Source organism: Elephas maximus, chromosome 9 (assembly GCF_024166365.1).
Source record: "Elephas maximus indicus isolate mEleMax1 chromosome 9, mEleMax1 primary haplotype, whole genome shotgun sequence".
Classification (NCBI taxonomy): domain Eukaryota; kingdom Metazoa; phylum Chordata; class Mammalia; order Proboscidea; family Elephantidae; genus Elephas; species Elephas maximus.
In genome coordinates, this window is record NC_064827.1 from 110585503 (window position 1) to 110602624 (window position 17122).

Sequence of the window (17122 nt, forward strand, 5' to 3'; positions counted from 1 at the left end):
TAAATATGTATGTAATAAAGTATTCGACTTTTCAACAATCTTCCTATTTGTACAGTTTAATGATATTAATTATGTTTATCATGTTGTTCAGCCATCACCCTTATCTACTCACAAATTATACCATCACCTAACAGAAGTTCAATGTAAATTTTATGGTTTTAATTCTTACATTTGAGTCCTTGATATGTTTTGAATTAGTTTTTGCATATGATGTGAGATGTTCTAGGTTTATTTATTAGTTCTAGTAGCTTTCTTTTGAATTCTTTGGGGTCTTTTATGTATAGAATCAAAGGAACCCTGGTGGCACAATGTTTAAGCACTTGGCTGCTAACTGAAAGGTCGGCAGTTCAAATCTGCCAACCCCTTGGTGGGAAAAAAGGCCTGGTGATCTGCTCCCATAAAGATTACAGCCTGGGAAACCCTATGGGGCAGTCCTACTCTGTTCTGTAGAGTCTCTATGAGTTGAAATTGATTCGATGGCACACGATAACAACACGTATAGGATCATATCATCCACAAGACGGGATAGGTTTACTTCCTTGTTCTTGATTTGAATACTTTTTATTTCTTTTTCTTGCCTAATTGCTCTGGCTAGTACTTCTAGTACAATATTGAATAGCAGTGGTGATAGCATGTGTCATTATCTTGTTCCTGATCTTAAGGGGTAAGTTCTCAGTCTTTCCTCCATTGGGTATGATGTTAGCAGTGGGTTTTTCTAAAATGCCCTTTATCAGACTGATTAATTTCCCTTTAATTCCTAGTTTGTTAAGTGTTTTATCATGAAAAGGTGTTGGCTATTTATCAAATACCTTCTCTGCATCAATTGAGATGATCATGTGTTTCTTTTCCTTTGGTCTTCTAATGTGGTATATTATAGTGACTTTTCTGATGTTGAACCACCCTTGTGTTTCAAAGATAAATCCCAATTGATTATGGTATATACTTTTAATATGCTTTTGGATTGGTTTGCCAGCATTTTGTTGAGAATTTTTGCATCTGTATTCATTTTATGCATATAATTATTAATTTTCAAGATATTACAGAAACATTGATAATTTACTTAACTCCTAAAACACATGAAGGAAATTTAGCAAGTTTGAATTGTAAGAAATTTAATTCTGGTCTCATACAAGCCAAAATATTATGGTGATATAAGTTATATATGGTAAGCTAATTTTTGAAGACTTGAAACTAACACCTTTCTATCTCATACCTATTGTAAAAAAAAACTATTATGTAAATATTTTTTCAGTGTCTACAAAAGGAAACATGGTTTAAAAACTTTCAGAACTTTCTGAGTGTTTATCTGGGCTAGATATATGGTGGTGGGTTTAGATATTCCTAGAATGTACATGTAACAATTGAATGGCTTTTTGTTTTTGTTTTTTAATCAGTTAATTTTTAAAGATTCTCAAGGGAGTCAAAAAAAAAAAAAAAAGAGAGAGAGAGAGAACAGCAGGGAAGGATGTGAGGGAGCTGACTTCAAAGAGAAGGAAGAAAGTTTATATATAGAAAACAGATATTGACCTGAAGACTTGAAGAATGCTATAAACCAAGTAGCCCTAACAGATAGCTTAGAATACTCCACCCAACAACAGCAGAATATGTATATTCCTCAAATGCACATGGAACATTTCTCAGGGTAAAACCATATGTTAGGCCATATTTATAAATATAAATACAAGTCTCAAGAAACTTAAAACAAATCTCAGTAAATTTAAAAGCGCTGACGTCATATAATGGAATGAAATTAGAAATCAGTTGCAGAAGGAAATTTGAAAATTTTACAAATATGTGGAAATTAATCAACTCTGCTAAATAAATGATTTCCAACACAGGTGCCAAGACTATTCTGTGGGGAAAAATAGTCTTTTTAGCAAATAATCCTGGGACATCTTGATATCCACATGCAAAAGAATGAAGTTGCACCCCTATCTCACACCATATAGAAAAATTTGATTTCAGTTTCATTTCCAGCTTCCAAAATTAGATTGCTCTTATCGTACCTGTTCTATTTATCCGTGTAGAATTGTGCCTTTCTAAAAACATCTAGTTAACCAAAAATGGACCAAAGACCTAAATGTAGTAGCTGAAACTATAAAACTCTTAGAAGAAAACACAGATGTAAATTTTTGTGACTGTAGATTAGGTGTAAAAAAGAGTGAAGTTCTAATACATGCTATGACATAGATGAACATTATGCTAGGTTAAAGAAGTCAGACATAAAAGGCCTTGTATTATATGGATCCATTTATAAAATGTCCAGAGTAGTCAAATCCAAAGAGTCAGAAAGTAGATTAGTAGTTGCCAGGGACTGGGAAGAGGGGACAGTGGGGATTTCTAATAGATACGGGATTTCTTTTGAGGATGATGAAAATGTACTGGAATTAGGTAGCATTGTTGGTTGCAAACCTTTTGAAAACTGAATTGTACACATTTTAAAGGGGTAAATTTTGAGGTATGTGAATTATCTCAAAAACAACCAATCAAAAATAAGGAGAAAAAAAGGAATTACGCTTGTGTAATTTGTGTCCCTGGAGCTTGGTCAGGGCCGGTTGTCACCAGCTGTGAGCTGGACAGAACCTCTTGATCAGGGGCAGATGAAACTAAGCAAAGCAGTTTTGGGACACAGCAACAAGACCAAGGAAGATGTTCTTATAAGATTTTGCACAATCCATAATCAAGGTTTACCAGTTGCCTCCTTTATAGCTATTTATTTTTTGAATTACAGATTCTATCCAGGATCAGGCATTGATTGCATTTAGTTGTCATGTCTTTTTAGTCTCATTTAATCTGGTCAGCCTTTCTTTGTCTTTATGACACTGACATCTGTGAAGGCCAGTTGCATCGTAGAATGTTCTTCAATTTGTTTATTCCTGATGAGATTCAGGTTATACATTTTCAGCAGAAAAATGATACAAATTCGATGTTATGATTTTCTCAGTGTATTTCATCAAGAGGTAAATGATGTCAATTTGTTCCACTCTAACTGCCCTTTTCTTTCTTTCTTTTTTTTTTTTTAAAAAACTTTTTCTTAAACAGACGTTTAACCAATATTCCTATTTTGAGCCTCATCTGTAGAGGTACTTGGTGCTGCCGATTCAAAATGCCTCTCTGGTATTCTGCTGTACCAATTGGCTTACTTCTGGGCTTTCCCCATTGCTGGTTTAGATTTTGATTTTCCTGGGTTTGCCAGGTCAGTTCCACTTGTCTTTGTGATATCTAGCTCATCCATTTTATTTCCAGCTTCCAAAATTAAGTTGCTCTCATCATTCCTGTTCTCTTTATCCTTGTAGATTTGTGCCTTTCTAAAAAACACCTTCATTAGCAAAACTAGATGATAGTAAAGTCAAGATAATGGTTACCTCTTAGGGATAGGGAATAGCTTGAGAAAGGTGCATGATAGAACCTTATGGACTACTACAAAAGTCTGTATCTTGATCTGTGTGATGGTTACATACATGTAAAAAATTTTTTTGAGCTGTATAATAAAGTTCAGTGATTCAAACCTACCAACCACTCCATGGGAAAAAGATGTGGCAGTCTGCTTCCTTGAAGATTTGCAGCCTTGGAAACCCTTTGGGGCAGTTCGTTTTACTCTGTCCTATAAAGTTGCTATGAGTTGGAATCAACTTGCCGGCAGTGGGTTATAGTTAAGATTAGGGCATTTTATGTATTTAACTGCATATATGTTATATCAAAAAAATACTTTCGTTATCATTTTAGTGGAGTTTTGAGAGACAGCAGAGGTAAACAAACACATGGATTGAATCTACTTTCTTTAACCAGAAATGTTTAATATTGAAAAAATGCAAAACATCTAACAGTTAACATGATTTAAACGTGTCTTTTAGTTATACTAGTATATTTCTATTTGTTACCTTGGTATAACTGAGAACTAGAAAGTACAAGTTATCTTTCATTCTACTTTGAGAAAGTAATCGAATTTTGTACACCTTCTCCCATACTTTTTTAATGCAAATACTAACATACATTCTCACATATATACCCACATATATTATAAATACACAAAATTAAATAGATATTTGAAGAAAATTGTTATTTACAACCAAAGTATTTGATTTCCTTATTTACAGATATAAAGAAAGTTCTACAGAGATACAGATTATCAGGAGATTGCCACATGGTTACATTTCAACTTGAATTTCAGATTCTGGAAACTCAGGTAAATTAAAGGAATATGTTGTGATAACAGTGATTCTTCTGCTGTGAAATAAGCAATTTCCATACCCCAGCCTCCAGCAGCAGCATAGCTGAGAAGTTCATGAGCCAGGTCTCCCTTGGAGTACATTCATGGAAAGTGGTACTGTTTTGGGTTAAATTGTGTCCCCCAAAGATATGTGTTGAATTCCTGGTTCTTATACTTGTGGATGTAATCCTATTTAGAAATGGTGTTTTCTTTGTTATGTTAATTAGATCATAGCCAAGTAGTGTGGGTTCTAAATCTGATCACCTCTGAGTTATACAAAGAGTAGATTAGACACAGAGACACATGCATACAGGGGAAGACAGATGACGTGAGGATCTACGACATCTACAAGCAAATGAACACCAAGAATTAGTAGAGAAGCTTACAGAAGAAATCAACATGGCCAAGACTCTGATTTGGACTTTTAGCCTCCAGAACTGTGAGAAAATAAATTTCTGTTCTTTAAAGCCACCCACTTGTGATGTTTGTGTTACAGCAACACTAAGAAACTAAGACGGGTACCATTCCAAAAAGTTCTTAAGTATCAATACCCCAGCAACTGAATATGGTGGGGTTGCTGCTAAGGTCATAGATACTTTATTGGAGCTCCGATAGTAAGACGGTCCTGGGCTCCTAGTGTTCCTCCAATGTCATGGCAACAGTCCTGGATACTTTTGAGAGTCAACTGAAATGCCAGCTGTGTTAGTTATATATTGCTGCTTCACAAGTTTTTCCAAAGTTTAGCAGTTTAGAACAAAAATCCTTTATTATCTCACTTAGTTTCTGTGTGTCAGGAGTCTGGGAGCAGCTCAGCTGGGCGGTTCTTGCTCAGGCCTCTCTTGAGGTCACCTGGGCCACATCTGTCTGCAGGCTGCACTGAGACTGGAGAATCTGTCTTTATGGTGGCTTGCCGTCACGGCTAGCAAGTTAATGCTGCACTGCTGAGACACAACAGAGAGAAGAAGACAGCTGTTGCTGAAACCTCCACATAAAATAAATGAAGCAGATAGGATGGTAACATGCAGCCCAACAGCCAGAATGGGGACATGCCACCTGCTCACATGCAGGTTAAGGTTCATGTGCAGATATGAAGCTAAAGGCAGTGTTCCTCGTCCTTGTCCTGGGCACCTGTGTCCTCAGCCATGGAAACAGTCTCAAATTGTCCCTTTCTGTATGGGACAGGAGTCGATGTCAGAGAGGCAGGATCCTTTCTCTTTAAGTATTAGACAGCCATACCCCTGAGTAGCCAAGAGCATCTATGTGGTCCAGGTATCTGGAGTTGGAGTTTGTGCTTCTTCTCTTTACAGTCCCTATTCCTACCTGCTACCACTGACCCTGGCAGGCTGAGGGGGGCAGAGACATATCTACGCTCTTCATTTGATGACAAAGTTCCCAGCTTACACCCCACCTGAGAGTTGCACCCTTCAATATTACCAAGGTGACCAAAGAAATTCACAGTGTGGCATTGCCAAGGCCTATTGAACAGGATACAACACATAGTTTGGCATGTGTGGGGGACACGTATAATGAGTCTCTCTGGAGGAGTTGGCATCAGCCTGGGGGGCCATACAGGGTCACCATGGCAAAATTATTGTTCAAAGATCATCTGCTGAAAACTAAAACAGAACATGGAGCCAAATGAATTGGTGTCGTTTCAGGAGTCACCCTGTGCCTTTGGGTGCCTCAGGAGCTCCTGGATATTGCCTCACTTGTGAAACATTGCATAGTGTGGCCATTTGCATTTTCTTTGTTTGTAGCTAATGTGATTTTGAACTCAGAGTGGTGATACACTGAATCCTTAAATACCTACAACCTGTGGCATGTGGTGTCCTAAGCCTGAGGGTCCAATACCATCACTAAGAACATCTGCATTCTCAGTGTATACATTGCCCCGGAAACTGCTCGTAGCAGCCTTGGTGTCCTGCAGGCCTTTTCTGCTATAGACATACTATGTCTGCTATAGACATAGTAGCTCCATGGGTTGGGTTATCTGGAGAGAAGCTAGGCCATGAGAAAAATTAGCCTCATACTTGGGAAGTTTATAGAAAGTTGAGGTGAAAGAGCTGCTCAGTGAAGTTGTACATTCTGGGATGGATTATGCCAAAAAGATTGGTCATTGTGCTCATTAGTAGAGCTATGGCTTGAGAGATGAAATCGATTACAATATTTTAGCTTCAGGTTATTTAAGTTGTATACTTCAGTTACCTTTAGCCTGTGAAAGAAATGTTCAACAGCAGTTTAATCTTGTCCTGAGTCAGATTAAGGATTAGGTCATGGTTTAGAAGACATTTTTGATACTGTGATGTGCTTCTGAAGAATAGCTGCTACCTGTCCAGTGGCATTTCTAATATGAGCTGGTACTGGGTGTGATCGTTAAGGTTGTGTGTCAACTTGGCCGAGCCATGATTCTCAGTGGTTTGGCAGTTATGATGTAGTTTGGCAGCTGTGTAATGATGTAATCACCAACATGATGAGATCTGATATGATGTGATCACCTCCATGATAGAATCTGCTGTGAGTAGCCAATCAGTTGAAAAGGAGTTCCCTTGGGGGTGTGGCCTGCATCCAATATATGTGGACTTTCTGGCAAGGCTCGTGGCCTTTTGCTTGGTCTGGCTTGTACAGCTGGCACCTGTTTGTCTGGCCTCCAATTCATGGGACTTGAGCTGGCAGCTTACCTGATCTTGAGATTTGTCAGCCTCAGCAGTCTCTGAGCCAGAGGCTTGCCAGCTTATGTGTCTATCTTGTGATTCGTTAGCCTCCACAGCTTGTTAGCCAGAGGCCTATTGTCTGACCTGCTGATGTTAGGTTCACCAGTCCCTGCAGCTACATGAGTCAGGAGAAGCCTCCAACCTGACCCATGGACTTGGAACTTTCCAACCTCTAAAACTGCGTGAAACATTTCTTTGATATAAATCTCTCTCTCTCTGTAGATGCTTCACTGGTTTTGCTTCTCTAGAGAACCTAGCCTAAGACACTGGGCAGCTCCAGGTCATACAGGCTCAGCTTGCTGGGCCTGGGGGCTTCACTGAGGCAGCACAGAACTAAAAAGACCAAATAGCAGCTGCCCCACCATTGTGTGCCCACCAGCCCTGTTGCCCTCCCCATGCTCCCTACCCTCTGTCAGGCAGTGATGGCATTGGCCCTGATTAAGGTTTGCTCAGCTAATATTATGATCCCCCTCTCCCCAAAGCATGATTGAATATTTTGTGACCATTTGGTAAGACCTAAAGTTATATTATTAGCTGTAAAAATGATGTGGAGGAGGCATCTGACCTCCTCTAGCTTCACAAGGGAGAAAGAGAATCAAGATCAACAGCCCAAGGCTGATTCCTATGAAGCGGAGATCAGAAATGCCTCCTCTTTCTGCCATCTTTACCGTCTCTGACACTGACCGTCCCTCCCATGGTACTCTCTGATTCTCTGCTGGTTTCGATAATTCATTGCAATGGCTACACAGAACTCGCAGACAGTACTCATGATGGTGGGGTTTATTAGGGAAATAACAGTTACAATTCGGGCTCAGGAACACTCAGGATACAGTTCTTCCATCAGGACAGCTTCTTTCCAGCCATGCTCACAGGCATGCCTCTCCCTGGCCCTCAGCCTTTGCCCTAAGGCACTCAGCTTTTTCTGTCCTTGGGCCAGGAAACCTACTACTCCATCTCCTGTTGCCAGGTCTCTGCTGCCACTTCTTTCTGCCTTTGGTGTTACAGCTCGCTTGCTCTCTCTCAGTCTTCTTAGTTCTTTGAGCTTCTCAGTGCAGGGATCCCAGGTCCAGAGGATGTGCTGTCTCTTCTTCCTTGTTGACAGTGTTATCCTCCCCTTCCTGCCTCTAGATGTCTTACCTCAAGCCCAGCAGGATGGCAAAACTGACCAATCCCTTTGGTGGGCCACAATTACCATATCCTCATAGTCTTGCTCAATCACTTGAGTGGGAGTTAGAAAACTATGGCCAGAGAGGCCACGGAAACCCTGGTGGCGTAGTGGTTAAGTGCTACAGCTGCTAACCATGAGGGTCGGCAGTTCAAATCTGCCAGGCGCTCCTTGGAAACTATGGAGCAGTTCTACTCTGTCCTATAGGGTCGCTATGAGTCGGAATTGACTCAACAGCACTGGGTTTGGTTTTTGGGTTTAGAGAGGCCACATAAAAGTGATCCATTGCACTGCACTAGCTCACATGATGACTGAATTAAAATTAGTTGAGCTGCAAATGACAGAAAACTTAAAGACAAGATGGTGCAAAGTACTAGAAGTTTATTCCTCTGATACTTAAACTTATAAGGTAAAATTTCATAGGCTAGTTTGGTGGCTTTGTGATCGTCAGGCGCTGCCTGATGTATTGCTTCTCTCATCCACATGTGGCTTTCAAGTAATGGTGCAATGATTAATATTTCAGTCATCAGGGAAGGAGAAATGGGGAAAGTCATTAGGAAATGGGGAAAAAGGAGCCCACCTCTTCCTTTGAAGTACACTTTCTTGAGTTCTTACATTATATTCTATTAGCCATAACTTAGTGCAGGGGAAGTCGGGAAATTTAGTCTGCATCGTGCATTGCCAGGTAACCAGTAAAAAATTGGGGCAAGAAAGAGGAGAAGTACAAATATTGGGAATTACTACCAGCTTCTGTCACACATGCTTTAGGAAATGCATAAAAAAATCTAAGGAGAAAACTGTTGATAATCTTTGAGAGATATAGAACACAGGAAGTGCTGAGTCTCTGAAGAGGCATGAGTTGTCATTGTTCACATTTTAAAGTATTTAGGTGCTTTGGAGCTGCTGAATTTTACTTGCAATTTGCTGCAGTTAAGAGTGTGCTGTCCCTGGCTGTAGTAAGAACACTGTTTTTCTCTCTGAGCTTTTCAAATTCTGTGATTCTTCTTATGGACAAGACTGGAAGGCAAGATGTTGAAAGGAATCACTGATAACTCTTGAGTCAGCAAGATTTTAAGAATTAGGTATATATGAAACTCCTAGACTTCCTTGCTTGGAAAGGAAAGGAACGAAGGACTACTATCTTATCTTTTTTGTTGTTGTTGCTTACAATTCTGATTTAATGGAGTGATGGGAATTATTTTATTCTTCTTATAATTTAGTGGTAAATCCTAGCATATCCTAGGCCTTCTCTTGTGAGTATACCTTTAGAATATATTCTAGTAGAATTGCTAGGTCAAAGGAAATGTATATATGAATTCTTATTGATAGCACCAAATTGCCCTCTAAAATGGTTTTACCATTTTCCATATTAAGAGATTTTTTATAGTTGAGACTTATAGAAAATAGAAATGGTGAAGATGCCACAACTTTGTGTTCTAAAACCTTTTTTAGAAAGAAAATTTCCACTAGAGGGAGACATTTAGCTGTCAGAAAATGAAAAAGCAATAATAAAGCTTTCTCTCACTTCACAGAATATTATTGTAATAAAATCATATTAATAGAATGTTAGAATCAAAAGTAATCTTATGTATTATTTAGGTAAGCCCTATTATTTTATAGGGAAATATATACCCAGAGAGTTTGAATGATTACCTATGTTTGCACAGCTTTTGTTGTCAAAGGTGTTTGGGACATAGAACTGTATTCCCGAGATTTACTCTTTGGTGTTGTTGACACTATTTATAAGGACCTGAAAACATGAGAATAAACACATATCAGCGTTCAGTAGTCCAGGCAGAGTAGTAATCCAAAGAGGTGGGAGATTCTGGGGAAAGTGGCAGATTAAGTGTGCTTGCGTATTTCTTTCCCTGAAGCCCAATGAAGGTCAAAAAGTGGGGAAATTTTAAACTCAAGGATAATATAATGCCATACAAAGGGCTTCAAAGCATAGCTGTCTGATATGATTAACTTTGAAACAAAGTGAAGGAAAACACTGAAACAGGGTGTTTCATGAGCAATATATAACTTTTACACAGTTAATGAAAGCCCTTCCCTAAAGATCTCTTAAGCTGCGGAGAAGAATAAGAACTTCATGCTTAAATTAAATGGGCCATGGTAGAATGAGGAATGGGCTCCTTGAGGTTCATTTAGGGACCATGAAGCCAGGTTGTTTTTCAGATCCTTTCCCTTGTTTACCAACTGGGAAGGCTAGACCTGATTAGCAGTGTAACAGGCAGGAGAGAGATCAGGAAACAATATTTTGGGAATCAGCTTTCCTGTGACTGAACAGAATCCACAAACCACACACACACACGCACACACACACACGCGCACACACACACGCACACCATTAAAATTCATGGACTTAATGTTGATCTGGCCATCTGACAGGGTAACCTGCTTATTCTAATGGATTAAAGGCTAAATCTAACACATACTCTCCTTCCCCACAAGAGACCAGATGTGCCTCCCTTTCCCTCCCCTCCCTCTCCCTCCCCGCTGCTGTCCTCTCTTGTCCTCCCCTCCCCAATCTTTCTTCTCTCCCTTCCTTCTTTTTTTTTTTTTTCGGTAACAACTCTATTGAGGTATATTCACATAACATAGGATTCACTCATTTAAAGAGTACAATTTGATAGTTTTTAGCATAGTCACGTAGTGAGTTTTAGAACATTTTCATGACCTGAAAAAGAAAACTTGTACACCCTCTAGTACCCTGAACCCCCAACCCAGCCCTAAGCAACTACTACTCTACTCTCTGTTTCTATAAATTTACCTGTTCTCGATATTGCACCACTTGTGTCAAACTATGTGGCTTTTTATTATTACTAGCTTCTCTCACTTTGCATATTGTTTTCAAGGTTCATCCATGACGTAGCAGTACCTTATTCCTTTTTATGGCTACAAAATTTTCCATTGTGTGGTTATATCTCATTTGGTTTATCCACTTCTCAGCTGGATTCTAAATCTAATTAGTTCCAGAGAGCGGGGCTCCCACTCAGGTGGGACAAGAAAATGAGGCCGCTGACCAGAGTTGAGGAGGTGGGGCTGCCATATTAGTGAGCCAGGAGAACGGAGCTGCCAGATGCCGAGAATGTTGGTTCACCACTCATGTGGACCAGGAAAATGGGACGACCAAAAGCCAGATGAGTGGGATTGATGTCCCTGTGGGCCTGGAAGGCAGGGCTATGTCCATGGCTGCGGGGTCTCCACCCAGAATTCAGAGCGTATAGCCAATGCCTAGAGCCTGGAGGACAGGGCCATGATTCCTAGTATTGTGTGATTGTCCACCATTTTGTCATCTAATGTGATTTTCTTGTGTGCTGTAAATCCTACCCCTGTGATGTCAATGAAGTGGGATTAGTGACAGTTATGTTAATAATGCAGGACTCAATCTACAAGATTAGTTTGTGTTTTAAGCCAGTCTCCTTTGAGATACAAAAGAGCGAAACAAGCAGAGAGACGGGGGGAACCTCATACCACCAAGAAAGCAGTGCCAGAAGCAGAGTGCATCCTTTGAACCTGAGGTTCGTACGCAGAGAATCTCCTAGACCAAGGGAAGATTGATGACAAGGATCTTCCTCCAGAAATGACAGAAAAAGCCTTCCGCTGGAGCTGACACCCTGAATTTGAACTTTAAGCCTACTAGACTGTGAGAGAATAAATTTCTCTTTGTGAAAGCCATTCACTTGTGGTATTTCTATTACAGCAGTACTAGATAAGTAAGACAACATCTTTCTGGTATTCTCTGCCTTCAGCCAAGATCTATCTGACATCATAATGATATCCCTCATTCCACATCCTCTTCTGCATCTGGCTTTAATTTTAAAGCATAACATTCTTTAATCTTTGCTCATTTTATTGCCAAAAATGTCATATTATTTTTATTTTCATTTGTTACTGAATTCATCTATAATTTTTAGTTTTTCTTTTCCATTTTCTTTTCTATGTTTATGGATAATATTTTCCTCAGTTTATTGGTTTTCTTTTAATTTTAAGATCTTTTTTACATAGATATTTTGAATTTTTTATGTAATCATATTTACTTATTGTTTCTGCTGTTATTTTTCACTTAGGAAATTCTTTCTCACTCAATAATCAATAAAACGTTTTATCTATACTTTCCCCTAGTAGTTTGTGGCTTCAGTACTTACATTTTTATTTCATTTGAAGTTCATTTTGTTTTTTGGTATGGATTGAGGATCTGACTATATTCTTTCAACAAATAATTGAGTTTCAGTATTATTTATTGATTAAACTATCCCTTTTCTGTTACTTGGTGGCTTTTCATTTTGCGTGTTGTGAAGTATTTTTGTTTTATTATAAAAGTTTATTGTGCTCTGACACATAAACTTTTTTTCTTTATTTTAGAATGAGAAGAATTTATCTTCTGTTGTTACTGACCTGAATATAATAATGGAACCCACAGAATATCCAGAATTAAGTGAACTTGTATCTAGGTAAGCTATTTTGCAAGTTTATTGTTTTAGGAATGGTTTTTACTTTATAGTTTTAAGCTTACCTTTTCTTTTTCTTTTTAAGTAAGTCGTGTTTGAAAGCATAACACCATTATTTTGGCTTGTATTTATTAAAAGTAATATATCTATCATTCTTTCATTCAGTAAATATTTATTGTGTTTTATGCAGTAGGTATTAAGGTTAAAATGTGAGCAAAACTTTAGACCCCATGGAAATTACAGCCTAGTGGAGAAATTGGATATAACTATTTTTTTACCCAAACAATGCGTGCCCTTTACATTTTTTGCCAACCATGTGCTTCCCCTGTGAGGTATTTTCATAAGCACTGCTATGCTAGTTTTTTTTTTTTTCACAGCAACATATAAGAAAAATTGGCATAGCGGTGCTGACAAAAATACTTCACAAGGGGAGGGCACGGTTCGTAAACAAATGTAGGAAGCATACAAATGTAGAAGGTATGTGCTATTTGTGTAAAAATACAGTAATAAAGTAATCAAATAAATCTAAAATTGCAGCTGTGTCAGGTGCTACAAAGGACAGTTACATAATACTGTTGCAGAATCTATCAGTAAGCTAACTCTCAGGGAGAACACAGAAAGATTTTCTGAAGCTTAAGCTGAAATCTGAAAAACAAGTAGACGTAGACTAACAAAGATGTCCTAGATAGAGGGAACAGCTTGTGCATAGGCACTGTGCCAGGAGGAGGGAGCATGACATTTGTGAGCAACTGATAGAAGGCCAGAGTGACTGGAGGGGAGCAGGAGCAGGGGAGTGTAGTATAAAATGAGACTGTAGAAGTATGGAAAGTCCTAAGACCAAAGTTGAGCTATTGAAAGGTTTTAAGCAGAGCTGGGAGAAGAAGGCAGAAGTGTCACATTCTAAAAAGAATTATTTTGTATGCTGCAGGAAGAATGGATCGTAGGAGTTGAATAGTGGATATTGTTGTTATTAATTGCCGTAGAGTTGGCACTGACTTATGACAACCTTATGTGTAACAAAATGAAATATTACCCAGTCCTGTGCCATTTGCATGTTCTTTGATATGCTTGAGCCCATCACTGTGGCTATTGTGTCAGTACGTCATTGAGGACTGTGTCAATACATGTCATTCTGTCCTTTTCACTGACCCTCTACTTTACCAAACATGATGTCCTGTTCTAGTGATTGGTCTTTCCTGATGACGTGTCCAAAGTAAAGAAGACAAAGTTTCACCATTCTCACTTCTAAGGAGCATTCTGATTTTACTTGTTCTAAGACTGATATTTTTCATCAACACCACAATTCAAATTCATCAACTCTTCTTTCTTCTTTTTTCATTGTCCATCTTTCACGTGCATATGTGGTGACTGAAAAAACCATGGCTTCTTAACTACTAAAGAATGTCTGCCTTGAGCATTGTGCTTTTTTCAGAACTGTCTATATGGGATCAAATTGATAAGAGCAACTGGAAAGATTAGATAGAAAACTTAGGGGGGCAGTGAGCTTATGTTAATGGGGGAGGAAGAACTCAGATAAGGAGGGTGAAAATGGTTGCACAGACTTGGAGAATACAACAGATGTCACTGAATTGTTCATGTAGAAATTATTGAATTGATATATATTTTGCTGTGTATATTCTCAACAACATAAAATAAATTATGTATATATATATATAAAAAAGTATTTTCATCTTCTGTTGAAACACGGAATGTGCATACCCAGCAAAGTATCCCGTGGTTAAATTGGGAACTTACCTCTGGTTCTGAGGTTTCTTCACAAAAAATATAAACCTTTTAGACAAGCCACTGGAGGCCAAATTTAATGAAGTCCTCCAGATTTCTGGGCCAATTCATGCAAGCCATCTTCATCAAATGCATAAACAGCCTCTCAGTCTCCAACCAGGGTGACTAGTTGTGATGCAGGTACGAGGCAGTGGAGATAATCCACGATGCAAAGAACTACCATCTTCTCAGGCTGGGACAAATACAAACTCTGCCAGAATTCCAGCATCTCCTCCTAATCTACATAAACAGTCCCTGCAAGATCACAGATCTTTAACTGGAGATTTCCAGGAAGTGCCTGGTGAACCCAAGTGGCCTTTTTTTCCCCTCACATACTCAGCATTTCCAGGGTTGCAGCTAAGAGAGAATAAAACACGAAGACACAAATACACGTGTGCACACACATACGCACACACACACACACACACACACACAAAGACTGTTGCTTGAGTCAGCCGCACCTTAGTCATCGAAGTGACATCTATACTTTTTAGAGCTTTAAAGAGATCTTTTGCAGCAGATTTTTTTTTTGCAGCGGATTTGCCCAATGAAATACATCATTTGGTTTCTTTAAACATCTGAATAGTCAAAAAACTGCATGGGTAAGCAATGTGAATTCCCCAGTTAAAACCATCAACTTTGATGATGGTAGATTCAAAAGAAATAAAGTTACAACCAAGTGAACAATTAAAAAATAATAAAGTTATGACATAACGGTATACGTTTCGTGTTTAATATCAGGGAAAAACATAAGAGGAAACACATAAATTTTCTTCTAACCCAAAGAAAATCAGGCACTCCTTGTGATTTATCAACATGTTTCATGTAACTCATAACTTTATAACACATTAAATCTTTTTAGTGTTTTTCCTTTTATACAGCAGAAAGAAGTCTTTTGCAGCTTTCCACAAAATTTCAGAACTGTCAGGAGTTTATTATAGGCCACTGAGAAGCAATACTTGAGTTATTTTACCAAAGATCTTAAGGTAAAAATCTTAACCCTTTTTTTCTTTCAAAACCATGTGGCTTGGGTTTCAACTCAGGAATTTTTATTCTGTTGAGAGGCTGAACCTTTGCCTTTGAGGTAGATTACACGAAGAATAAATTAACTCTTCAACCCAATAATTAAAATTTTGTTGTTTTAATAGTGAGAAACCCAATTCTTTGCTTTATATGTTATTTGATACTAAAAGTTCTTAAAAACCTCATAAATTTACCCATCAAACTTTAGCCAGACAGATAAAAACTTTGAACTTATCAAGTTAATTCCCTTTTAATAAACCTTTTAAACATTGTCTTATTGTATATTTCTTATAATTCTCTAAGTGGCAAAAATGAACACACTCATTAGCAGACCCAAATGTATACATTAAGTTATAATGAATATCTGTGAACTTAATTTAATATCCTAAAGATCTTGGAAAATATTTTAAGCCTGTATACCATAAAACATAATTACTGTTGAAATAAAGTTTAATTTTATTCAAACCTTAACCATTTCCCATTTATTCCCTAATCTAACTTTAGCTCCTCAAGGTTTTATCACCTAATTTTGGAAATCACAAAGTCTCTGCTCAGCTGGGCCAATTCATTGATATAGATATAACCTTAAGTCTCTGGCTACGAGTGGAAACATTTCCCCAGGCCGTTTCAGGTGTGCCTCATTCTGATTTCTATCTTTCGGCTTCTTAGTATTACTTTACAATACAGAGTTCTTGCTTATAGTTCTTTTATGATGAGCATCCACCCCATTTCTGGTAACTATAGTAAGGCAGCATTTTTCTTGTTTTCTTTTGTCTTAAAAGGTCTCTGTCTATTTGGGAAGGGTCCTTCAAAAACTCCCTGGAGCTATATGACCTCAGAGGCTGGGGAACTGTGGTACAATTAGTTTTGTGTGTGGCCTTTCTAGCCATGGTCTTGTAACTCCCACCCAGGTGATTGTGTGATAGGGTAATTGTGGCCTGCCAAGGGAATTGGTCAGTTTTGTCTTAAAAGAGAGCCAATTCCACAGCAGAGATGAGGAACCCACCACTACCAAGGAAGGAGAGACCTGCCAGGAGCAAACCTGGTAGCAGGAGATGGCACAATGGGCCTTTCGGCCCATGGAGAAAGAAAGCTGAGTGCCTTTGGGCAGAGGCCAAGGCCCAGGGAGAGGCATGCCTGTGAGGACACTGGGGAGAGGGTGTCCTGATGAAAGAACTGTATCCTGAGTGTTCCTGTGCCAGAATTGTAACTGTTACTTCCCTTATAGTAAACCCCATAATTGTGAGTATGGTCTTTGAGTTCCGTGTGGCCGCTGCAATGAATTATCGAACCCAGCAGAGAAGTAATGCTGTGTAAAGGATGGTTGTTGTCAGAATTAGTAAAGATGGCAGAGAGAGGAGGCTCTTCCGGCCTCCACTTCATGGGAGTCAGCCTTGTACTATTGATAATGGATCTGTTTCCCTCTTGTGGGTTGGGGGAGGTCAAACACTGCCCCCCAAGCTGTTTATACAGGGCCCAAGAAACTTGACCTTGCCTTGCCCTCCCTCTTTTGGCTTATGGTTGAAGACAAGAATTAGTCATCCCTATTAATTAATTCACCTATGTTCAAGCTGGCCTAAGTATTTTAAAAGACAAAAGATAATTGAATTCTTTCCCTTTTATTATTCTTATGGTAAGCAGTTTTGCCTTCTCTTTATCAGAACCATTTATCCACCCAGTAAATATCAAAGCTCTGTAGCAATTTTGTAAATGAATCCATCAGTTCTTGGCTAGTCTTTTTTATTCCTTCCATTTGCCCTAGGCCTATGCTTTCTCC

General features: G+C 38.7%; 1 protein-coding gene across 2 annotated transcripts in view; it reads left to right on the top strand.

The window, feature by feature from the left end:
- CENPP (centromere protein P) overlaps positions 1 to 17122 on the top strand; it is a 381210-nt gene that overhangs the window by 34893 nt on the left and 329195 nt on the right. For both annotated transcript variants that reach the window (XM_049896128.1, XM_049896129.1), the window contains 2 exons: positions 4098 to 4186; positions 12455 to 12543. In XM_049896128.1, coding sequence (XP_049752085.1) covers positions 4098 to 4186; positions 12455 to 12543 — 178 coding nt within the window. The remainder of the gene's footprint in view (positions 1 to 4097; positions 4187 to 12454; positions 12544 to 17122) is intronic.